This window comes from Acipenser ruthenus, chromosome 48, assembly GCF_902713425.1.
Source record: "Acipenser ruthenus chromosome 48, fAciRut3.2 maternal haplotype, whole genome shotgun sequence".
NCBI classification, from domain to species: domain Eukaryota; kingdom Metazoa; phylum Chordata; class Actinopteri; order Acipenseriformes; family Acipenseridae; genus Acipenser; species Acipenser ruthenus.
Window position 1 is genome coordinate 6,947,665 of NC_081236.1, and position 25,300 is coordinate 6,972,964.

The 25,300-nt window shown below is 42.1% G+C and overlaps 1 protein-coding gene across 3 annotated transcripts in view; it reads right to left on the reverse strand.

Moving 5' to 3' along the window:
- Positions 1 to 634: 634 nt before the first annotated feature.
- Positions 635 to 25,300, reverse strand: part of LOC117965871 (butyrophilin subfamily 2 member A1-like) — a 100,430-nt gene continuing 75,764 nt past the window's right edge. For all 3 annotated transcript variants that reach the window (XM_059014695.1, XM_059014696.1, XM_059014694.1), the window contains one exon: positions 635 to 2,239. In XM_059014695.1, coding sequence (XP_058870678.1) covers positions 1,692 to 2,239 — 548 coding nt within the window. In that variant the 3' untranslated portion in view covers positions 635 to 1,691. The remainder of the gene's footprint in view (positions 2,240 to 25,300) is intronic.

The window sequence follows — 25,300 nt, forward strand, 5'->3', positions numbered from 1 at the left end:
CTGACTATAGCAGCTAGACTAGAGCAGTGTTTGATTGACTATAGCAGCTAGACTAGAGCACAGTGTTTGATTGCTGACTATAGCAGCTAGATTAGAGCAGTGTTTGATTGACTATAGCAGCTAGACTAGAGCACAGTGTTTGATTGACTATAGCAGCTAGACTAGAGCACAGTGTTTGATTGACTATAGCAGCTAGACTAGAGCACAGTGTTTGATTGACTATAGCAGCTAGACTAGAGCAGTGTTTGATTGACTATAGCAGCTAGACTAGAGCACAGTGTTTGATTGCTGACTATAGCAGCTAGATTAGAGCACAGTGTTTGATTGACTATAGCAGCTAGACTAGAGCACAGTGTTTGATTGACTATAGCAGCTAGACTAGAGCACAGTGTTTGATTGACTATAGCAGCTAGACTAGAGCACAGTGTTTGATTGACTATAGCAGCTAGACTAGAGCAGTGTTTGATTGACTATAGCAGCTAGATTAGAGCACAGGGTTTGATTGACTATAGCAGCTAGACTAGAGCACAGTGTCTCTGTGAAGAATCTGCTCATGGACCCAACAGGCTTGTTATTGTTGAGAGTTACGTAGGAAGAATCACAATTAAAATGTCCAGTTTAAGGATACAATTCATTCATATGTGTAATGGTCTCATTTAATCAGCACTCTGCTGTCATGAATGTCTTTCTTTTTACGAGTTCAAGATTGCCGAGGTAAACAATTGAGCAGTAAATCACACAACACCGTTATATCTTTTATACATTTTATCAAGAAAGAGAGAAAATAGATGCGCTACAAAAACAGAACAGAAGATTCATATCAAAATAGCAGAAATCAGTTCACGAAGTTTAGCAATGAATAATATTCAGGGAGCATCTCAGCTTCAGTGTAAATATTGATTACATGGAAAATAATGCATTCATCTATTGTCTAGAAAGTCTTTTATCATTATTTATTTATTAGCAGACGTCCTTATCCAGGGAGACTTACAGTTGTTACAAAATATCACATTATAAAAAGTAGAGGGGGCACAATATCACATTACAAAAAGCAGAGAGTAGAGAGAGAGACAGACAGAGAGAGAAGGAGAGGGAGGAGAGAGGGGGAGTAGAGAGAGAGAGTAGAGAGGGCAGGGAGGAGAGAAGGAGAGGGAGAGGAGAGAGAGAGGAGAGTAGAGAGAGACAGTAGAGGGCAGGGAGGAGAGTGGGAGAGGGAGAGGAGAGAGGGGAGAGAGGGAGAGTAGAGAGGGAGAGTAGAGAGTAGAGAAGGAGAGGAGAGAGTAGAGAGGAGAGAGGGGGAGTAGAGATGGCAGAGGAGGAGAGAGAAGTGGAGGGAAGAGAGAGGTAGAGGGAGGAGAGAGGGAGAGGATAGAGGAGAGAGGAAGAGTAGAGGGCAGGTGGAGAGAGGGAGGGGATTAACATATCAGAGGGCAGGCAGAGAGGAGAGCAGAAGAGGAGAGAAAGAGGGATCTGGAGATGGAGAGGTGGAGGGGAGAGAGAGAGGGAGACAGGAAGGGAGAGTAGGAAAGGGGGTGTAGAGAAATAAAGAGGAGGGGCTCAGGGTAAGAGGCTGGAAGAGAGAGGATTTCTTCTCATCAGCCCAGAAGAGTGCAGAGAGAGTGTCAGTGAAAGTGAAGAGGAGATTGTCTGAGCTGTTTGAATAGTTTCCTGGTTCAGACAGCAATGTGTGTTTAATCTGCAGTGCTGACAGGGTCAGGGTCAGGGGACTCCAGCACAAGGTATGTATCACTGTAAGTCCAGAAGAATGGATAGAGTTTCTCATTGGGATTGAACTCCATGTCAGTGAAAGTGTAGATGTGAGATCTGGTCTCCACATTGTAAAAGGAGAGCTGCCCTTCCTCATAATCCAGATACACCCCCAGCTTCTGGGGCTTCAGGCTCAGGGGGAGGGGGGTCTCGGGGTCAGTGAGAGCAGTGAACTCACCTCCACACCACTCCACAGTCCAGTAACCCTGCTGGGGAGTCATGCTGAACTCCCCCTTCCTCTCGGCAGACTCTCTGCTGACTCCTAATCTCCAGTCTGTATTCCTCCCCACCTGCACCTGCCAGTAGCCTCTCCCCGAGGTGAAGCTCTCCCTGCCCAGCACACAGCGCCTGTAATCAAATCTCTCTGGATTGTCAGGGAGACTCTGCCGTTTCGCTCCCTTTCTCACTCGTTTCCCCTCCGCAGACAGGGTGAGCCGGGGGTGTGCTGTATCAGGGTCCAGAGTCACATCAACTGTGGAGCAGAGAGGAGACATTATTATTATTATTATTATTATTATTATTATTATTATTATTATTATTATTATTATTATTATTATTTCCACAAAAAGGGTTTAAAAAAAAAACTGGCCTAACAGCCAAACCACAACCTAAAATAACCTTAAAATGACGTCTAAGACAGATTATTATTATTATTATTATTATTATTATTATTATTATTATTATTATGAGCAGTATTATTGTTATAAAATAATATAAAAGAGAAAAGAAGAACGAACGAACAAAAGAAAGAAAGAAAGAAAGAAAGAAAGAAAGAAAGAAAGAAAGAAAGGTGACAAAGGCAGAAGGTGAGCCTCTTACCTCAATTAAAATGAATCCTGAAATAATAATATTTACTAGATATAAATATTAACTAAACCCCGAGATCGCCTCGTACAGTAAAGTCTCTTAAATCGACAGGATGAACTCAAGCTGCAGTTTGGAATCGCAGTTGGAATTGTAGCAGTTCTTCGAATTTCGAACTGTAGCAGTGTTCTGTTGTCATGGACACCGCAGTGAACGCAATGAGCCGCGAGATACGCGATCCTGAAGAGGGGAGAAGAACAACACAAACTGAAAGTGTGAGAGAAAACCCTGACGGAGGCTCTTCCGTGACCGGCGAGTGAACAAGATCTGGAGCCCAAACATCTTAGCCTTTTCACACCAGCACACCCGAGCCGAGCCGAGCCGAGCCGGACCCGAGCCGAGCCCCCCCAGCGCGGGTGTGTTCACACTGCTGCTCAAAGAAGAAGCTGCCTGTGGAACGTGACGTCAGATTCCACGGACACGCGCGCACAGTGGAGTGCTGTGGATTTGTTTTGAGAATGGATCCCGAGGTCGGACTGTCCCAAACGATAAAGTACCAAAAGATTTCACACGAATACACAAATATGGGTTTGTGTTTCACATGCTGCTGACTGCAAATACAAACCGAATAATTTCATTTCATATTATTAAAGTCAGATTAACTACTACTAATAATAACTTTAAAAAGTTAGAGATCGTATTTAAAACATGTCAGTAAACACGTCAGAAAAATAGATTTAAAGAAGGCCTATTAAAAACAAAATCTAAACGAAACATTAAAGAGATTCTTCTGTACAGCTTGTTTTTATACATGCAATGTTAATAGATGGGATTTTTTAAAATGACCGAATTGAATGTGATTTTCAGATACTTTGCACATTTCCAATATACGGAGCTTATTTCTTTATTTATTTATTTTCTGTTAAGGACTGGTTTATAAAGTAACCACAAAATAATATGCGCGATTACTGATCACTTTATTCATTAGAAAAAATGATAACTGTTTATATTGCGTGGCATAAATTAATATTAAACTGATATTAAATGAATGTTAAATTGCATATTGAATTTACGTTCAATTATTCCTTGTTACTTTCCATTGACATTCAAGTCAGATTAACTGTATTTTCAATAAGGGGAAATTATTACATATTTTCAACGGTAACAAAACGTAATATAAATGGACGTGACGTGCCATTACATTTTCAATCGATATTTGGGTAACATTTAGTAAGAAACCAGCTTGTAGCATCAGCTGTGCAGCATAAGGAGCGTGCTGCCTGCTGCACTTCACTGTGTGTCAGGAAACCTGGCTCGGTTATTATCATGTCTAATAAACATTCTTAAGACATTAAATATAAAGGAATCAAATGGAATGGTTTCAAGGGTTTCGTGGTAAATGCTGAAAATTCAAAGTAACTATTGCTTAAGTGCTTTTATTGCAATGCCCTGGTTCTCATTTAATTAATGAGCTTTGTCTCATTAAGCCATTTGGTCAATTTCTTGATAACAGGCACCTGACTGGTTTAGGGGGGAGGCAGTTTTTGTGGAGAGTGAAGGGTGTGGTGTTTGTTTGTTTGTTTGTTCGTTGGTTTGTTTGAAGTCTATTCTAATCGACTGTGTTTTGAAGAAGAACGAGAACACTCAGGAAAGAAAGAGTATCTAAGACTTTAATCCTGATTATAATTATCTTCTTGAGCTGAGTTTTGTTGGGCATTTGTAAATTAAGAATAATGTATTAATGTTTTTATCCCCCATCCGGATCTCTGGGTCTCGTCTCACCAAGCTGTTCCTGGTTTGCTCTGGAAGGATTATTCAAGGATTATTCATCCAATCTGTATGTCCAAAGGGAAATCGTTTGTTGGGAGGACTTTTCTTACACCAGAGGAACCCTAACTCCGATGCTGCATCATTTCCTGAACTCTGGGTGAGAGATTACCAATTTCATATTTTCTGCTGCTGGTTTATTTTTTTCTGCCCTGGGTAAGGACCATTTCAATAAGGACATTATTTTTTCTTTTTGGACATTTGTATTGGTTTGGGTGAGTTCTGCCCTGTGGAGAAGGTCTCTAATTGGATGATTTGTTGTTCATATTTGATTGTGTTTTGTTCTAATTGTGGATATATTTTTCTTCATTTGTTTTCTTTGACAGACTCACAATCAGTATTTCTATTCTCCACACCTCGATACACATTTATTACACTCATTACTGTCTTACCCTGCATTTTTGTTCTTGGTTTCTGGCACTCAGCTCACCTACCTTTTAATTGTTTGTAATTATAGGTAGGAATACAATTTCTATCAACTAGTTAAAATAATTGATCTTCCGCCAGAGTTGAGATTGTTACACGCTATTGCATATTTATTAATTTAACATTAGTATCTATCACATATCTAGTTAATATTAATTTAACATTAAATTTAATATCTATCACATATCTATTTAATATTAATTTATGTCACGCAATATAAAGCGTTGCTGATAAATACATGGAACCCAATTAATGAAGCAGCAGCAGACCTTGCAGTTCACACACTGTAAGGTTTGATTTGTCTCTGTTTGAAATGATCCCTGTCAGCGTTAAACAATTTAAAGGAGAAATCCTTTCCAGAAGACAAGTCTCTGAATTCAACACATCGGCGCCGGTCGCTGCAGGTCTGTGACCAAGAACTGCGTCCATTAAGACATCAGATTTACTTTTTTTGAGGTCTGACGCTTTTATTGTTATGATCTTTTATTTTTTTTTAATCCTGTTTTATTATTTTTATTTTTTTCCACGCAGGAGTTCAGACTCCAGAGTTGTCATTTCCACAGAGCACACCCCCCCCCACACATCACCAGTAATATCAACGCTGAGATCGTCCGGGGCTGTGCTCTGATGCCCAGCGTCCACCTGGCACACCCCCCCACACTGAGCCCCTAGCAGCTGTATGACAGAGTGCACTTCAACCAGGAAGGCGTCCGGGTCTTTTGATGAATCCCTCAAGGATACAGCCATGTGCCGCAGCCCAGCCAGCCCAGCGCAGCACACAACCAATGAGGAGACCCCCTGGAGCCACAGGACACACACCAGTGAGGAGACCCCCTGGAGCCACAGGACACACACCAGTGAGGAGACCCCCTGGAGCCACAGGACACACCAGCGAGGAGACCCCCTGGAGCCACAGGACACACACCTGCGAGGGGCCAACCCACCCCTTACCCGCACAACCCAACACTGCCTGAGCCATTGCAACCCAGAGCAGCACAGCCCAGCCAGGACCAGCCAGACCCAGAGCCCCTCCGAGCACCAACCAGCCGCAGCACCAGCTCAGCTACGCTGGAGCCCTTGCTCAGCCAGACCCCCCTGCCACCACTGAGCTGGGTGAGATAAAACATCTCCTCAACACCCTCTGCTTAAGACTGCTGGACTGAGGGACCCGCAGCACTCGGGTAGGACACAGGAAACCCAAGTTTACCTGGGAAAATACCAGAAACGAATGGGATATGAATATGAAGAAAAACAGTGTGTGTGTGTTTGTATACGTATCAGACACAGTATCACTGCAGAGACACATCTACATATTTACTTAATGTTGTAATTTGCATTTTGTTTTATTATAAATAATAGAAATTTAAAAAAAAAAAAGAAAAGCTGAGATCTCCTTCAATCAGCTGCTGAACATCCAGGGTCTGTACTCCTCGGACTTCAGGCTGAAGAGAACAGACCCTGAGTTTGTTCTCAATGTAAATAATATTGATATTATGATCCTATTAGAGACGTGGTGCTGTGCAGATGTGACACTGACACCATCCTAGTGTCCTCCCTGAAACACAGCACAGTCACACACGGCATGGACTCCGGGGGGGGGGGGGGGGGGGGGATGCTAGTGTGGCACAGAGGGGAGCTCGCCCAATCCATCGGCTCAATTAAACAAGGACAGACACACACACGACTCAAAATAAACAAAAACGCAGTCCAGGTGAAACTGACGTTTACCTGAGTGCAGCCTACACCCCTCCCTCTGAATCCACAAACTACTAGGACTGGAAGGGTTTAAATGTTTAAACGGTAAACGTGAATTAAAAATATTTTCGTTTAAAATTTGTATTATATGTTTAAACGCAACTTAACAGTAAAATATATTATCAAATTATTTTTGCATATTTTCCGCAGATATGTTTCTCTTTCTCTGGCTTTCCTCTTTCAGGAAACCTGACCTGTTCTTCCACGTGATCACTCTAAACACTTCTTGTATAAATTAAGGACAGACCCGCTTCCTGCGTTGTTGTGTATCTCCATCGCATTGCCTTTTTTCAGGTCTTATAGGGCTTTATGGAGTCCGTGTTAACGAGAACACGGACGGAATCAAAAGAATATTAACGCGGAATTAAGCGCTGTACGAAAAAAATGCATTTGCAGTAGAGCATTAAGCTTGAGATTTACATATTTGAAGGGAAAATGTGACACTAATGGTCAGTACAGGCAGTGGTGTAACTTTGGTTTCAAAGTGGGTGAATGGGTGGCGAGGGGGCGGTTTCTGTAGCTGTGTTATAAATGAGACGGGGTATTCTGTAAGGGATAAACAACGAGGATGGAATCAGTGAAAATAATTAATTCACTGTTCGAGTGTGTTAAATAAATGCAATCATGGAAAATAAATAGAACCCTTTTTAAGGACTTAATTAGGCAACGTTGCAGACTATTTTTAACGTCTGTATTACAAGACAAAAAGCACTCCTCACACAGACTGCTATTACAGCCGTCACTTTGAACAATACGATCCCAGTGTTCACACAGAGAAGATTTATGGTAGTGAAACCACGGGCATAGCAGTTATATAGGATTGATCAAGTTCAAAACTGAAAGTTATGAAACACGCCCATCTGTTTGCTTTGGAGCGTCCCACGCTGCACTAAAAAAACAAAACCGTTTTTAAAGTGAACAATACTATTTTTCAATACCATTAGATAAAACAATACTTAATCCAACTGACAAACGCAAACCAAATGGAAAGAGTAGAAGCCTGTAGGTTTACGGTTTTGTGTTGTTCACCTTGCCTGCGGTGTGAATAAATTCATTTAAATGAACTGAATTACATTTTTTTAAAATGGTAAAAATGGAAATCAGAAAAAAAGGGAATTGGAATAAAATAACACGAATTCCATAGGGCCCTAGTGTTAGTCCTGTACATTATTTCAGTAAAGTGAATAGCCTGTGTGATTCCATAGGGCCCTAGTGTTAGTCCTGTACATTATTTCAGTAAAGTGAATAGCCTGTGTGATTCCATAGGGCCCTAGTGTTAGTGCTGTACATTATTTCAGTAAAGTGAATAGCCTGTGTGATTCCATAGGGCCCTAGTGTTAGTACTGTACATTATTTCAGTAAAATGAATAGCCTGTGTGATTCCATAGGGCCCTAGTGTTAGTACTGTACATTATTTCAGTAAAGTGAATAGCCTGTGTGATTCCATAGGGCCCTAGTGTTAGTACTGTACATTATTTCAGTAAAATGAATAGCCTGTGTGATTCCATAGGGCCCTAGTGTTAGCGCTGTACATTATTTCAGTAAAGTGAATAGCCTGTGTGATTCCATAGGGCCCTAGTGTTAGTGCTGTACATTATTTCAGTAAAGTGAATAGCCTGTGTGATTCCATAGGGCCCTAGTGTTAGTACTGTACATTATTTCAGTAAAATGAATAGCCTGTGTGATTCCATAGGGCCCTAGTGTTAGTACTGTACATTATTTCAGTAAAGTGAATAGCCTGTGTGATTCCATAGGGCCCTAGTGTTAGTGCTGTACATTATTTCAGTAAAGTGAATAGCCTGTGTGATTCCATCGGGCCCTAGTGTTAGCGCTGTACATTATTTCAGTAAAGTGAATAGCCTGTGTGATTCCATAGGGCCCTAGTGTTAGTACTGTACATTATTTCAGTAAAGTGAATAGCCTGTGTGATTCCATAGGGCCCTAGTGTTAGTACTGTACATTATATCAGTAAAGTGAATAGCCTGTGTGATTCCATAGGGCCCTAGTGTTAGTACTGTACATTATTTCAGTAAAGTGAATAGCCTGTGTGATTCCATAGGGCCCTAGTGTTAGTACTGTACATTATTTCAGTAAAGTGAATAGCCTGTGTGATTCCATAGGGCCCTAGTGTTAGTGCTGTACATTATTTCAGTAAAGTGAATAGCCTGTGTGATTCCATAGGGCCCTAGTGTTAGTACTGTACATTATTTCAGTAAAGTGAATAGCCTGTGTGATTCCATAGGGCCCTAGTGTTAGTGCTGTACATTATTTCAGTAAAGTGAATAGCCTGTGTGATTCCATAGGGCCCTAGTGTTAGTACTGTACATTATTTCAGTAAAGTGAATAGCCTGTGTGATTCCATAGGGCCCTAGTGTTAGTGCTGTACATTATTTCAGTAAAGTGAATAGCCTGTGTGATTCCATAGGGCCCTAGTGTTAGTACTGTACATTATTTCAGTAAAGTGAATAGCCTGTGTGATTCCATAGGGCCCTAGTGTTAGTACTGTACATTATTTCAGTAAAATGAATAGCCTGTGTGATTCCATAGGGCCCTAGTGTTAGTACTGTACATTATTTCAGTAAAATGAATAGCCTGTGTGATTCCATAGGGCCCTAGTGTTAGTACTGTACATTATTTCAGTAAAATGAATAGCCTGTGTGATTCCATAGGGCCCTAGTGTTAGTACTGTACATTATTTCAGTAAAGTGAATAGCCTGTGTGATTCCATAGGGCCCTAGTGTTAGTACTGTACATTATTTCAGTAAAATGAATAGCCTGTGTGATTCCATAGGGCCCTAGTGTTAGTACTGTACATTATTTCAGTAAAGTGAATAGCCTGTGTGATTCCATAGGGCCCTAGTGTTAGTACTGTACATTATTTCAGTAAAGTGAATAGCCTGTGTGATTCCATAGGGCCCTAGTGTTAGTGCTGTACATTATTTCAGTAAAGTGAATAGCCTGTGTGATTCCATAGGGCCCTAGTGTTAGTGCTGTACATTATTTCAGTAAAGTGAATAGCCTGTGTGATTCCATAGGGCCCTAGTGTTAGTACTGTACATTATTTCAGTAAAGTGAATAGCCTGTGTGATTCCATAGGGCCCTAGTGTTAGTGCTGTACATTATTTCAGTAAAGTGAATAGCCTGTGTGATTCCATAGGGCCCTAGTGTTAGTGCTGTACATTATTTCAGTAAAGTGAATAGCCTGTGTGATTAAGGCACCTCACGGCTCCATTCACGCCACAGTAAAACACTGCAACACATTGGAAAAGAAAAACATGTAGCTACTGTTTATTTATTTATAAAAAGAACGGCGAATAAGATGTCTGTTACAAAGTGCGCACACCTTTTTATCTGTCCATATTTTATTGTGTGTTCAACAGGACATCTGCAATTACAGAACAGCTTTTAATTATTCAAGCGAGCTGAACCGAGAAGCTGTGAAAGAGAGGGACGCTGGGAAATGAAGTCTTTATTTTTTCATGTGAATGCTCATGCACCGTTGTGAAGGGGAGGGACGCTGGGAAATGAAGTCTTTATTTTTTCACGTGAATGCTCATGCACCGTTGTGAAGGGGAGGGATGCTGGGAAATGAAGTCTTTATTTTTTCACGTGAATGCTCATGCACCGTTGTGAAAGAGAGGGATGCTGGGAAATGAAGTCTTTATTTTTTCATGTGAATGCGCAGGCGCCGCTGTGAAAGAGAGGGATGCTGGGAAATGAAGTCTTTATTTTTTCATGTGAATGCTCATGCACCGTTGTGAAGGGGAGGGACGCTGGGAAATGAAGTCTTTATTTTTTCACGTCCATGCTCATGCACCGCTGTGAAGGGGAGGGACGCTGGGAAATGAAGTCTTTATTTTTTCATGTGAATGCGCAGGCGGTGCTGTGAAGGGGAGGGACGCTGGGAAATGAAGTCTTTATTTTTTCATGTGAATGCGCAGGCGGTGCTGTGAAGGGGAGGGACGCTGGGAAATGAAGTCTTTATTTTTTCATGTGAATGCTCATGCACCGTTGTGAAGGGGAGGGACGCTGGGAAATGAAGTCTTTATTTTTTCATGTGAATGCGCAGGCGGTGCTGTGAAGGGGAGGGACGCTGGGAAATGAAGTCTTTATTTTTTCACGTGAATGCTCATGCGCCGCTGTGAAGGGGAGGGACGCTGGGAAATGAAGTCTTTATTTTTTCATGTGAATGCTCATGCACCGTTGTGAAGGGGAGGGACGCTGGGAAATGAAGTCTTTATTTTTTCATGTGAATGCGCAGGCGGTGCTGTGAAGGGGAGGGACGCTGGGAAATGAAGTCTTTATTTTTTCACGTGAATGCTCATGCGCCGTTGTGAAGGGGAGGGACGCTGGGAAATGAAGTATTTATTTTTTCACGTCCATGCTCATGCACCGCTGTGAAGGGGAGGGACGCTGGGAAATGAAGTCTTTATTTTTTCATGTGAATGCTCATGCACCGCTGTGAAGGGGAGGGATGCTGGGAAATGAAGTCTTTATTTTTTCACGTCCATGCTCATGCACCGCTGTGAAGGGGAGGGACGCTGGGAAATGAAGTCTTTATTTTTTCATGTGAATGCTCATGCACCGCTGTGAAGGGGAGGGATGCTGGGAAATGAAGTCTTTATTTTTTCACGTCCATGCTCATGCACCGCTGTGAAGGGGAGGGACGCTGGGAAATGAAGTCTTTATTTTTTCACGTGAATGCTCATGCACCGCTGTGAAGGGGAGGGACGCTGGGAAATGAAGTCTTTATTTTTTCATGTGAATGCTCATGCACCGCTGTGAAGGGGAGGGATGCTGGGAAATGAAGTCTTTATTTTTTCATGTGAATGCTCAAGCGCCGCTGTGAAGGGGAGGGACGCTGGGAATGAGTATTGTATCAGACAACAGCTTCGATTTTTAATGAAAAAAATACATCAGTTTTTTGGTTCTGGACATGTTTTGTTTCCTGGCAACAATATACAAGTGAATTAAACAAAAAAATGTGGTCTTGTCTGTCATGTTCGAGGCCCTACAGTTTACCTGAGACTCACTGGATTAATTAGGCTGCCGTTTCAGCTCGTCTGGTCTCGTAGGGTCTACACAGTCCTTGTAGTCTCTATAAAGTAGAAACGTTGCTCTGGAGATACACGACTCGGACAGGTGTAACTTTGGAACAATACCTCAAGTTTTATTAGCGAGTCATGTAACGCTGCATACAAATCCGAACATGCTCTCCGTCTAAACCTAGCCCCGCGCCAACAGCACGTCGCGTCCTGCGTAGTGACGCGGCTCAACATGATGCATAATGCATTATGTGACATCCCCTTTTTTCAGCTTTTTTTTTTTTACAATTACTTTTTACACAGTGTAGTCGTTGTAACGACTTGGCAGGACCACTTGTCTGCCAGACCTGGTAGCTGTAACTTCAGCTCCAGCTTGTACAGAAGTATGAGAAACATTTTGTGAAACATCAACAAAAACATCATCATTTTCAGCATTAGACACAGGAACAATGTCAGGAATAGAAACCACAGATGAGGCCTTAGAGAGAGTCACTAGCCGTTCACTGTGGTCAGCTCTCAGGTGCCTCCTGTTACGTCTATATACCCTGCTGCAGGCAGTTACAACATCATAGGACCTGGGCTCCCTGCGAACACTTTGAACTGTGGCAGGGAACCACCCTTGTGTAGTCTCTAGGCGTACTGGATCCCCTGCTTTGAATGGTTTCAGAGGTGCAGCATCCCTATCATAATAAGCTTTCTGCTTAAGTTGCTGTTTGGCCAGCTGTTTTGTGACATGGCGTGCTACACACGGTTTCAGTTTGCATGACATCACAGGAATGTCCCCTCGCAAGACCCTGCCCGTGAGCAGCTGTGCAGGAGAGTACTTCATACCTGAGATTGGAGTGTTGCGAAGGGTAAGAACAGCCAAATGGGGATCAGTGCTGGATCGCATAGCCTTTTCTAACACATTATTATTATTATTATTATCTATTTCTTAGCAGACGCCCTTATCCAGGGCGACTTACAATTGTTACAAGATATCACATTATACATTATTTCACATTATACAGATATCACATTATTTTTACATACAATTACCCATTTAAACAGTAGGTTTTTACTGGAGCAATCTAGGTAAAGTACCTTGCTCAAGGGTACAACAGCAGTGTCCCTCACCAGGGATTGAACTCACGACCCTCTGGTCAGGAGTCCAGAGCCCTAACCACTACTCCACACTGCTGCCACATGCTTGACAGTTTGTATGGTACGCTCAGCTAAACCGTTACTTTGGGCGTAGTTGGGACTGGAGTGACTAAATGTAAACCCCCATTCAGCAGCCATCAGGTGTACTCCCTTGCTTGCAAAGGGCATGTTTTCTGCCACTACTACCTTAGGAATGCCATGTCTTGCAAAAATAGCTTTCAATTTGCCTATTACTGTTGCACCTGTTTTGTCTGGCAGCTGCTGAATTTCAGGGAATTTGGAATGGTAATCCACAACTACTAGGTAGCTGTGTGAGTTAAAATCAAATATGTCAACCCCAACTTTCAACCATGGAATGTCAGGAATGTTGTGGTTAATGAGCGGCTCTTTGTGGTTGGCTGGAGGCAGTGCCTGGCATGGGTCACATTGTGGAATGCATAATTCTATGTCAGCACCCATGTTGGGCCAGAACATATACTCTCGGGCATATGCCTTGGTTCTATTGGCACCTTGATGTGCTACATGCAATCTCTCTAACATCAATGTTCTAAGTTTAATAGGAATTACCACTCTATCACCGAACAGTACCACTCCGTCTTGAACTCACAGTAGATGCTTGATTGACCAAAATGGTTTGGCAAATGGATGGGTTTTGGACAGCCTGTCTGGCCAGGCACTGGTCAGCAGTTTCTTTACTTCACTGAGCTGAGGGTCTTTGTCTGTTTCCTCACGTATTTTGTCAAACAAATTATCTGGCAATGAAACACTTTTTTGTATGCTATTGATAACTCTGTCTTCAAACTGCTCTATGTTCCATTCTGTACTGTCTCCAGGGAGAGAAGCCCTGGACAGAAGATCAGCAATGACTACCTTTGACCCCGGGAGCTATTGCCATAAGCTATTGACAGATCGTATTTTTGCAATTGTAGCAACATGCGCTGTAAACGTGCCGGGGTTTGTGCCATTGATTTGAGGAATATTGCCTCTAAGGGCCTGTGATCGGAGTGTACTACTGTAGTTCTACCATAGACATACTGGTGAAATTTGCGATAGGCGAATACTATGGCCAGTAATTCCTTCTCAATTTGCGCGTAGTGTTGCTCGCATGTGCTCATAGCCCTGGAAGTGAAAGCTATAGGTTGGCCTTCCTGCAGTAGACACGCACCCAGCCCGTCTTTTGACGCATCAGTCTGGACCACTAGTGGCAGGAATGGGTTGTAAAATCTGAGTCCAGGTGCTTGCCAGATGACTGACTTGAGCTTAAGTAGCGCTTGTTCTTGTTCCGGACCCCATTGCCAGATGATGTCCTTATGTAGCAGCAGTCTAAGTGGGGCTGTAATATCAGCCTCGTTTGGGATATACTGTGCTAGATACCTTGTCATGCCGAGGATTCTCTGCACCCCTTTTTTGTCTGTAGGAGAGGGAAAAGCCCTGATTGCTTCAATTTTGGCAGGATCTGGTTGCACTCCTTGTGCTGACACAATGTGTCCCATATAAGCTACCTGCTGCACTTTGAATTGTATTTTCTCACTATTGAAAATCCTACTCCGGGCTCTGTTGAGCACCTGTAGTAGGATTTTGTCATGTTCAGTGTGTGATTCTGCGGAGATTATCATGTCATCTGCGATTCTGTACGCCACTGATGTCACCAAAAGCCAAAAGTAGTTTTTCAGTTGAAATACCTCACTAGCAGATTTAATGCCAAAAGGCATTCTGCAGAATTGGTATCGCCCCCATGGTGAGATAAAAGTGCACAGATCTGCTGACTGTCTGTCTAACTGCACCTGCCAGTAGCCATCTCTTTCGTCTAGGATGGTGAAGACGCGCTTGCCTGACAATTTGCACAGAACCTCATCTACTGTAGGTATGGAGAAATGCTGCCGCTGTCTGGCTTTGTTCAGGGCTCTGGGGTCTAAACAAATGCACAGTTTACCACTGGATTTCTTTTCTGTTACCACCAGGTTATTGACCCATGGGGTGGGCTTGGTGACCTTGCGGATGACCCCGCGTGCTTCTAGTTTTGTCAAAACATCCCTGAGCCTGTCCAGTACAGCTATCGGTACCTTTCTGCAGCCGTTTATAACAGGAGGTACACTGGGGTCTACATAGATATGGTGAGTACCTGGGAACTGCCCAAGGTCATCAAAAATATCATTGTACTCTTTCAGCATCTGTTCTCTCGTGATGTCAGCCTGATTATCAATGCTAAGTACTCTGCGCACTAGGTCTAGAGCTGTGCATGCGTCTCTGCCAAGAATGGGTGTATCTGACACACTGGTGACAAAGAATGGTAATAAGTGTACAGTGTTGTCCCGTTTTTTAACATCTAGCTGTATAGTACCATGGGGCTTTATTTTAAGACCTCCATAGGCTGTTAACGTTATAGTTGTATGTTCCAACGGTTTGTTTAGTGCTAAGGGAAGAACATTGGCGTCAGCTCCCGTGTCAATTTTAAACTCAATATTTTTATTTTGGACTGCAAGTTTGATTTTCCATTGATCTTGTGCGTGTGTGTGTTTGTATCCGTTTCTGAATCTGGCCAAAGTTCCCATGAAAACCTCATTGACGTGTCGTGTCGTGTTTCTACCAGTAGAGGTCGCCCTACACACAGTCACAAAATGATTCCTTTTGTTGCACGCTCTACATGTTAATCCATATGCGGGGCACGCTCGGGGTTTGTGTGTTTTTTGAGGCGATTGCCGTGTCGGTTTCTGTCTAGAAATGTGATCTACGGCTGGGAGATCTACACCATCCGACGTTTGTGCTGCGAGTGTCATTACAGCCTGAGAGATCTGACCCTCCAGCATTATTTTTGATTGTGTCTGCGAGATCTCTTTGGCCCTGCATATGTCTATTGCTTTCAATAATGTTAAATCCGGAAGAGTGAGTAGTTTCTCTTTGAGACGGGAATCCGTTATGCTGAACACTATTTTGTCCCTCATCATTGTATCTGCAGTGGTGCCGAAACCACAATTTTTAACTTTTACCCTGAGTTCGGTCACAAATTTGTCTATGGTATGTGATTCTGACCACTGATGGGCCCAGAATTGGTGTTGTTCGAATATTTCATTGCTTTTCGGCTCACAGTATGCTTTCAGAGCGCCTAGCACCTCGCCCGCTGTCTGTTTAGTCGGGTCTGCAAACACAATGTTCAGCCCGTTGTATATGTCAAGACCATCTTGTCCTAACATGTGTAAAATGGTGGCAACTTGAATTTCGTCAGATTTTTTGTTTAGCCCTGACGCAACTGAATATATTTCGAATCGCTGTTGCCATCGTTTCCAGTTTTCAGTGAGATTCCTGTGGTGGTGTGCTGTACTAGTTCCTTGTTGCACTGAAGGTTTAGTTTTTTATTTATGTGCGCTCACATCTCGAGAGAGAAAGAAAGTAAAAAAAAAAAAAACTTGTCGAGTCAAAGTTTTATGATCGCGTTTCTTTTTTTTTTTTTAATGAGGAGGTAGAGTGGCCTGCTTTACTTCTGACACCATGTCATGTTCGAGGCCCTACACTTTACATGAGACTCACTGGCTTAATTAGGCTGCCGTTTCAGCTCGTCTGGTCTCGTTGGGTCTTCACAGTCCTTGTAGTCTCTATAAAGTAGAAACGTTGCTCTGGAGATACACGACTCGGACAGGTGTAACTTTGGAACAATACCTCAAGTTTTATTAGCGAGTCATGTAACGCTGCATACAAATCCGAACATGCTCTCCGTCTAAACCTAGCCCCGCGCCAACAGCACGTTGCGTCCTGCGTAGTGACGCGGCTCAACATGATGCATAATGTATTATGTGACATTGTCACCGTGTTTTAAGTTTAATTTAAATAGATTTGTTGTTTTAATGTTTTTTCGATGTTGGATACACACACTTTTTATGGAGCTTCTGCAGAAATGGTACGTTGTCAAATCGACTAGGAATGTTTATTTCATGCTATTAAAATAGATTACATTTTAGTGCAAACGTACAGGCCTCCTTTATGCTTTTATGTTTACAATTGGTACGCACTTTTGAATAACAAAACGAGGTTAAAATACGACTTAAAATAGTGGAAGAAAAATATAAAAATATGAAATGAGAGAAACATTAAATTTATGGCTGTTTAAACGATTAACAATGGGTTTAAACGTGTCGTCAATTAAACACAGATTTACAGCCCTACAAACTACAATGAGGAATATTTTCATACCCTCCACACAGAGATCAGCCATTTCCAGACCCAGGGAAATGTGCTGCTCTGTGGGGATTTCAACACCAGAACAGGAACAGAGCCTGACTGTAGAAGCACACAAGGTAACAGCCATGTATTTGGACAAACCCCTCTGTACCTCACACCTACCTCAATCCACAGAAACAACCCTGGCTCTCCTGAAATCACTAACCTTACTGACACCTTCCAAATCACACCGTGCCAGCCTAATGTGAGAGGAGTAAATCTGGCAGTTAAACACATGAATGAAATATTAGAAAAAACAGCAAGCAAGGCAAATCTCAAAAAAATGAACAAGTAAAAAACAATCAGAAGCACAAACCCAAAGAAAAATGGTTTGATGATGAATGTGAAACAATAAGGAAAAAACTAAGACAAGAATCAAATCAAAAACATCATCAGCCACACAACCCAGATTTACACCTCAGGTACTGCGAGACCCTAAAGCAACACAAACACACCCTGAAACAGAACAAAGAGAAACACATGAACACAACCCTCACAGACACGGAGGAATCTATTAACCAAAATCAGTTCTGGGAATGTGGAACAATATGAACTCCACACAGAAACAAGAACTGACAATACAAAATGAAAATCTTTACAAAGAAACCCTACAAGAGGATTTTACAACAGAGGAAAATTTAATTCAGGAAAAACTTAAATCATTAGAACTATCTATTAAAGACAACCAAAATCCACTGGACTTCCCAATCTCCCCGCAGGAGCTAGCAGAGAAGCTCCAGGGACTCAAACCCAGGAAAGCCTGTGACCCGACAGCATCAGTACCGAGATGCTCAAACACAGCAGCCCTAAGCTGCAGAAGGCCCTGCTTAAATTATTCAACCTGGTACTACAGGAAGGCTGCTTCCCTGACATCTGGAACCAAGGGTTTATATCCCCAGTTTACAAAAGTGGAGACAAACTCGACCCCAACAGCTACCGAGGCATCTGTGTGAGCAGCAACCTGGGGAAGGTATTCTGCAGTATCATCAATACCCGAATACTGGCCTTCCTTACCGAACACAGTGTCCTGAGTAAGAGTCAGATTGGATTTCTATGACCATATTTACACCCTCCACACCCTAATCAACAAACATGTACAACAAAAAAATAAAGGAAACATTTTCTCTTGTTTTATAGACTTTAAAAAAGCATTTGATTCCATTTGGCATGAAGGTTTAAATTACAAAATTCTACAACATGGTATAGGGGGTAAAATGTACGACATAATAAAGTCAATAAAATTTGGCAACAAAAGAACAGAATTCTTCAAACGGTCGTGGAGTGAGACAGGGCTGCAGTTTGAGTCCAACACTGTTCAATATTTACATCAGTGAATTAGCAACGATGTTGGAGCAGTCTGCAGCCCCTGGCCTCACTCTATACGACAAACAAATTCAATTCTTGCTCTACACAGATGACCTGGTCCTGCTGTCGCCCACAGAGCCGGGGCTACAGCAGAGCCTGTCACTGCTAGAGCTAGTACTGTCAGACCTGGACCCTGACAGGAATCATGAAAAAGACCAGAATTATGATCTTAAAAAGGGCAGATCTCAAAGAAGCAGGTCCCACTTCACTCTACACAACACCACCCTAGAACACACCACACAATATACATACCTAGGCCTGACCATCAGTGCGTCAGGGAGCTTTAACCTGGCAGTGAATGCACTAAAAGAAAAAGCCTGCAGAGCTTTTTATGCCATCAAAAGGAGGCTTTATAAAATAAATCTACCTGTCAGAATCTGGCAAGAGTTATCCATCCCATTGTGCTATATGGAAGCGAGGTATGGAGTCCAGTCAGTCAACAAGATTATATAAAATGGGATAAACATCCAGTAGAAACCCTGCATGCTGAATTCTGCAAAAACATATTACAGGTAGAGCAGAAAACACCAAACCATGCATGCAGGGCTGAATTAGGCTGCTACCCACTGCTCACCAACATGCAGAAAAGAGCACTACAATTCTGGATGCATCTAAACAGAGGTGAGCCAGACTCCCTCCAGTACAAGGCCCTTCTAACCCAAGAGCTCAGTCCAGAAAAGAGTCTCCTCAGCCAACTGGTCCTGAAGCTCACTACACTAACCCACACTAACACTAACCAGCTTCAGGACAGCTCTGCTACAGCACTGCCAATCAGAGTCAACCAAACTGTAACACAAATCAAAAACTCCTATCTGGAACATTGGGACAAAGAAACAAAAACCCCAAATAAACTGGATTGCTATCGAGCCCTAAAAAGAGACTTTACTCTGGAGGGGATCTCTTCACTGTCAGAGATACAAAGCAGAGGCAGATCCTGACCAAGTACAGGCTCAGTGACCACAGCCTGGCCATTGAAAAAGGCCGACGCAGGCAGACCTGGCTACCCAGAGAGAACAGGCTCTGTGGTCACTGTGAGACAGGAGAGGTCGACACAGAGATGCACTTTCTCCTACACTGTGAGAAATACAACCAAACAAGGGACAATTTCCTTAAAAAAATGACTATTTCCCTCCCACACTTCCCACAATTGACTGACCCAGATAAACTGTCAGTCCTCCTGGGAGCGGGACACACAGCCCCACTGGCTGCCCAGTATGTGTGCACCTGTCACAGCCTGAGGGACACACAGTGAACACTCTGCACAGGGGGAGGCACTGCTGGGGAGGGAGGGGTGTGTGGCAATGTGCCCCGCCCCGTGTGTATTCTTGTGTATTATGTTGTATGTTGCGTGTGTTAATGTTGGTGTATTGTAGTTGGTACACAGGATATAATGCGGGTAATGAGCACGAGTTATTTAAAATGTATAATTGTATTTAGACACGGGGATCCACTTCACTTCACGTACATTTAAAGTATTTAATATGTGAGCACGAGGTTGCACATAATTAATTCACGTGCTGGGATTCAAGTGAATAATTAATTATTAGTTGAATCCCGGCACAACAGTATATATAGATGCATGTTTTACTCACTCGAGGTTGTGTGTTCGTGAGTGGAGAGGAGAATAAAAAAAGTATGAAAATAAATAATTGCTCCGAGTGCTGGAAGCACCAGCACCGCACTTGTTTAGTGTTCGTCTGTCTGTCTGTCTGTCTGTCTGTCTGTCTGTCTGTCTGTCTGTCTGTCTTGTTCATCTATTTACGTTTTTCTGTTTTGTTCAACCTTTTTATTTACAATAAACCAGCGCAAGCAAGTGCATTTACAATTTCATCCGTCCAGTCTGTGTTATTCATCTCCTGGTTCTGACGTCAGCACTCAGCCAGACTGTCACAGGGGGTTATTCAGTATTCAGTGTTACAATATTTAATTCAGTGTCTGTGTCTTGTTCTATTTACTATTTGCATTTAAATATATGTTCATAGTGTTTATAAATGCTGTACTTTCATGTTTATTATAATTATTATTTTTACTGTTATTATTATTAACTGTTATTGTACTGTGTAATTGCTTTGGCAATACTGCAGATGTTAGTCATGCCAATAAAGCACCTTTGAATTTGAATAGAGGGAGGAGGAGAGAGAGGAGAGAGAGCGAGGGAGGGGAGAGAGGAGAGGGAAAGAGGAGAGGGAGGGAGGGAGGAGAGGAGAGGAGACGGGGAGAGGGAGGGGAGAAAAGGAGAGAGAAGAGGGAGAGAGGAGTGTATGACGGACAGGAGGAGAGGGAGGGAGGGAGGCAGGGGAGGGGAGAGGAGAGAGGGAGGGGAGAGGAGAGAGGGAGGGTATGAGGGAGGGAGAGAGGAGTAGATGCACATTAGGGCTGTTTCTTCACCCCAACTTCTCATCTCCATTAAGAATTTAAGCAATTCGTGCTTCTCAATCACAACTGTACAACTGATTGAATTTACGTTTAGTTTTCTACTAAATGGGCTTTTAAATCATAAGTCTTATTTTTTCATTGCAAAGCAGAAGCGACTCCTCTTTATTAATGTCAATACAGTCACGCACAGCGATTGTAATAAAGTGAGTCCAGCATAAAATACTGTATTGTTCATTCTAGCTTAAATAAAGAGGAGTCTCTTATTAACATGTCGCGATCTCGTTTGCACGTCCTGCTTGTAATGAAAATGAAGGCTTGGCTGATTGAAAAGCCCATTTAGTTGTTTCACAGAATGAATCAAGTTTACTATGAACACGTTTCTCAGTTGTGATTGAGAGACACAAACTGCTTCACAGGGATCAGATGAATTCTTAAAGCAGAGTAGAAAAGTCGGGTAAAACACTGACAATCAGAAGCCCAGCCTCGAGTATACACTGGGATATGCATCCCCACTGAGGAGAAGAGGAGAGGAGAGGAGAGAAGGATAGAGGGAGGGGTGCAGACAGGCTCCAGATTGGGACACTCTTAATAATGTGTATAAATAATGTCTGTACCAAGTTTCATCACAATCAGATCAGCAGTTCTCTAGATGCATGTCAAAGTGTAACATATGGACCTCTGCAGTGTCTACATGTGATCTTCACTTCACAGTGAGTTCACAATCTGGGGCATTATAACTAAACACAGGGTTCATACACTTTTTCAACATCAAAATTCCATTCTTTTTCCAGACTTCCATTTGCTTTCCCAGACTTGTGTTTTAGTTTCTACTAGTTTTTAGTTAGTTATCCACATAGACGAGCAGCCGCAGAGCATTATAGCTTTTTGATCCAGAGCAGAAGTTGCTCCTGGTTTTCTAAAAGTATTTGTTAGAATCTGGAGGTGCATATCTAGCAAGAGACAATGCAGGTATGCAAAAGAGAAGTAAGATACAATCTAAGAAATGCCCAATATTTGAGAACTATGTTGCATTATTTACAAAGAGAATATAAAAAGTTGCATACTGCAAGTAAACTTGTGCCAAAATAGGATAGTATAATGGTACCAATAGTATACTAAAACCAGACACAAGTATACTTGCAGTATAGTACTTTTCTGTAAGGGATGATATTGGATTCTGATCCAAACTTCTTTCTATACTCTGTTAAATGTTGAACACTCTGGGAGATGAAAAACAACAGAAATGAAATGACAAATGTGCGAGTGTGGTATATTAAACATACAAGTCAAACACTGAATACAGCACACCCTCACTAGAACAACCCTGTCTGGATCCAGAGCCTTTTGTTCTCTATAGTAAAAGGACAACCCAAAACGAACAAGCTGCTGGAGTAAGTTAAGGAAGTCACCCTGGGTAAAGGCATTAGCTAAATTATTAATAATATTAGTACTGTTTTTATTCTTTGATTTTCTTTATTACAGTATTTGTCACTACTACCATAAAAAAGCACATCAAGGTTTCAGTTTTGTTTCATTTGCAAATGTTCATTTAAATCTTGGTTCCTTATTAAAGAAACACGTCAATGTTTTTTTTTTTTTTTTGCCGTGCCGGTTGCATAGAGCTGTACGAGCCAACATGAGCATCAGTTTGAGTTTTTAAAATCACTATTTAATCATATAATGAAGGCCATAGTGAGGATGTAAACAGTGTATCTACACTCGGCTGACGGTGTGGACCCGAGACTGCTGCTGCACCACACATTTAAAATAAAATTACCGGTACATGTTATTAATCACATTAAAAGAAATGAAAAAAGCGACATTAACATGCTACGTTTATACACACCATAACGGCTACAGAAAGCGGGGTTTTTGTTTGTTTTTATAAATCGGAGTCAGCGATAATAACTATTGTATTCGAGTTTTAATAAAGTTAACAACAAGATAACGAAATCTGAATGTTGGTGAGCAGAGTACAGTAGCTTGTAATTAAAGTGTGTAGCTTAAAAAAAAACCATAGCCTTCAATATAAATGCTTATATTTTGGCTGTTGTAGTGTCCATTTTACCGATCGTTTCACTGGAGCAGACCGAGTCACGTAACATATACCAGCGCGCTGACTGGAGATATATATATATACTGTATATATATACAGTACTGTGCAAAAGTTTTAAGCAGGTGTGAAAAAATGCTGTAAAGTAAGAATGCTTTCAAAAATAGACATGTTAATAGTTTATATTTATCAATTAACAAAATGCAAAGTGAGTGAACAAAAGAAAAATCTACATTGAATCAATATTTGGTGTGACCACCCTTTGCCTTCAAAACAGCATCAATTCTTCTAGGTACACTTGCACACAGTTTTTGAAGGAACTCGGCAGGTAGGTTGGCCCAAACATCTTGGAGAACTAACCACAGTTCTTCTGTGGATTCAGGCAGCCTCAGTTGCTTCTCTCTCTTCATGTAATCCCAGACAGACTCGATGATGTTGAGATCAGGGCTCTGTGGGGGCCATACCATCACGTCCAGGACTCCTTGTTCTTCTTTACGCTGAAGATAGTTCTTAATGACTTTCGCTGAATGTTTGGGGTCGTTGTCATGCTGCAGAATAAATTTGGGGCCAATCAGATGCCTCCCTGATGGTATTAATTCTGACCAAATCCCCAACTCCATTTGCAGAAATGCAGCCCCAAACTTGCAAGGAACCTCCACCATGCTTCACTGTTTCCTGCAGACACTCATTCGTGTACCGCTCTCCAGCCCTTCGGCGAACAAACTGCCTTCTGCTACAGCCAAATATTTCAAATTTTGACTCCTCAGTTCAGAGCACCTGCTGCCATTTTTCTGCACCCCAGTTCTTGTGTTTTCGTGCATAGTTGAGTCGCTTGGCCTTGTTTCCACGTCGGAGGTATGGCTTTTTGGCCGCAAGTCTTCCATGAAGGCCACTTCTGACCAGACTTCTCCGGACAGTAGATGGGTGTACCAGGGTCCCACTGTTTTCTGCCAATTCTGAGCTGATGGCACTGCTGGACATCTTCCGATTGCGAAGGGAAGTAAGCATGATGTGTCTTTCATCTGCTGCAGTAAGTTTCATTGGCCGACCACTGCATCTACGGTCCTCAATGTTGCCCGTTTCTTTGTGCTTCTTCAAAAGAGCTTGGACAGCACATCCGGAAACCCCTGTCTGCCTTGACATTTCTGCCTGGGAGAGACCTTGCTGATACAGTATAAATACCTTGTGTCTTGTTGCTGTGCTCAGTCTTGCCATGGTGTATGACTTTTGACAGTAAACTGTCTTCAGCAACCTCACCTTGTTAGCTGAGTTTGGCTGTTCCTCACCCAGTTTTATTCCTCCTACACAGCTGTTTCTGTTTCAGTTAATGATTGTGTTTCAACCTACATATTGAATTGATGATCATTAGCACCTGTTTGGTATAATTGTTTAATCATACACCTGACTATATGCCTACAAAATCCCTGACTGTGCAAGTGTACCTAGAAGAATTGATGTTGTTTTGAAGGCAAAGGGTGGTGTGGCAGGAATGGCTGAGGGTGACGTCAGACCAGAAGAAGGCACAACAAAAACAAAAGGTACGGTGCAGTGGCGCGGGCGCCGTTTTATTTAAATAATCCAAAAATAAAATAAAATATTTAAACAGAAAACACTCACTCACAGAGCAAAATAAAAGGTTAAACAAAAACAAATCACGAACATAAAATAAACACTAAATAATACGATCCCAGGGCAGGCTGTCACTGTTCCTGGAATCTTTACGTTTTGTTTCTCTCCTCTCGTTCTCGCTCTCTCCTTCCAACACCCCCCCTCGAGTTGGAGAGCTGCAGGCTTTTTATAACAGGTGACCATCTCCCGATTAGCAACAAATTAAATCACCTAATTAATTCGGGAGATGGCCACCTTCTGCACGAGTTTTAATTATTACTCCTGGCAGAGGACGAGCACCGATCTCGCCTCTGCCAGGACACGTTTTAAAAATAAACAAAACAATAACACGGCGCTACGCTGTCATAAATATAATACAATAAAAATAAATAAACAATACAAAACAATCTGCACAGGGGCGGAGGGGGAGACCCCGATCTAAAAATAAATAAACAATGTACAGGGCTGCTCGCCCTGTTACAGGTGGTCACACCAAATATGGATTTGATTTAGATTTTTCTTCTGTTCACTCACTTTGCATTTTGTTAATTGATAAATATAATCTATTAACATGTCTATTTTTGAAAGCATTCTTACTTTACAGCATTTTTTCACACCTGCCTAAAAGTTTTGCACAGTACTGTACATATATATAAATATATATATATATATATATATATATATATATATGTATCCGATGCGGGCAGGTCAGGACACCAAATAAAAAAGTATAGAATAACAGTAGAAAAAGAGGGATCTCAGATGTCTGTTCAGTATCTTGTCTCAATCGTCATCTCCTGCCCTGCAGCTGCACGCAATCAAACACACACACTGACACAAACACACACACACACTGACACAAACACACACACACTGACACAGACACACACACTGACACAAACACTGACACGCACTGACA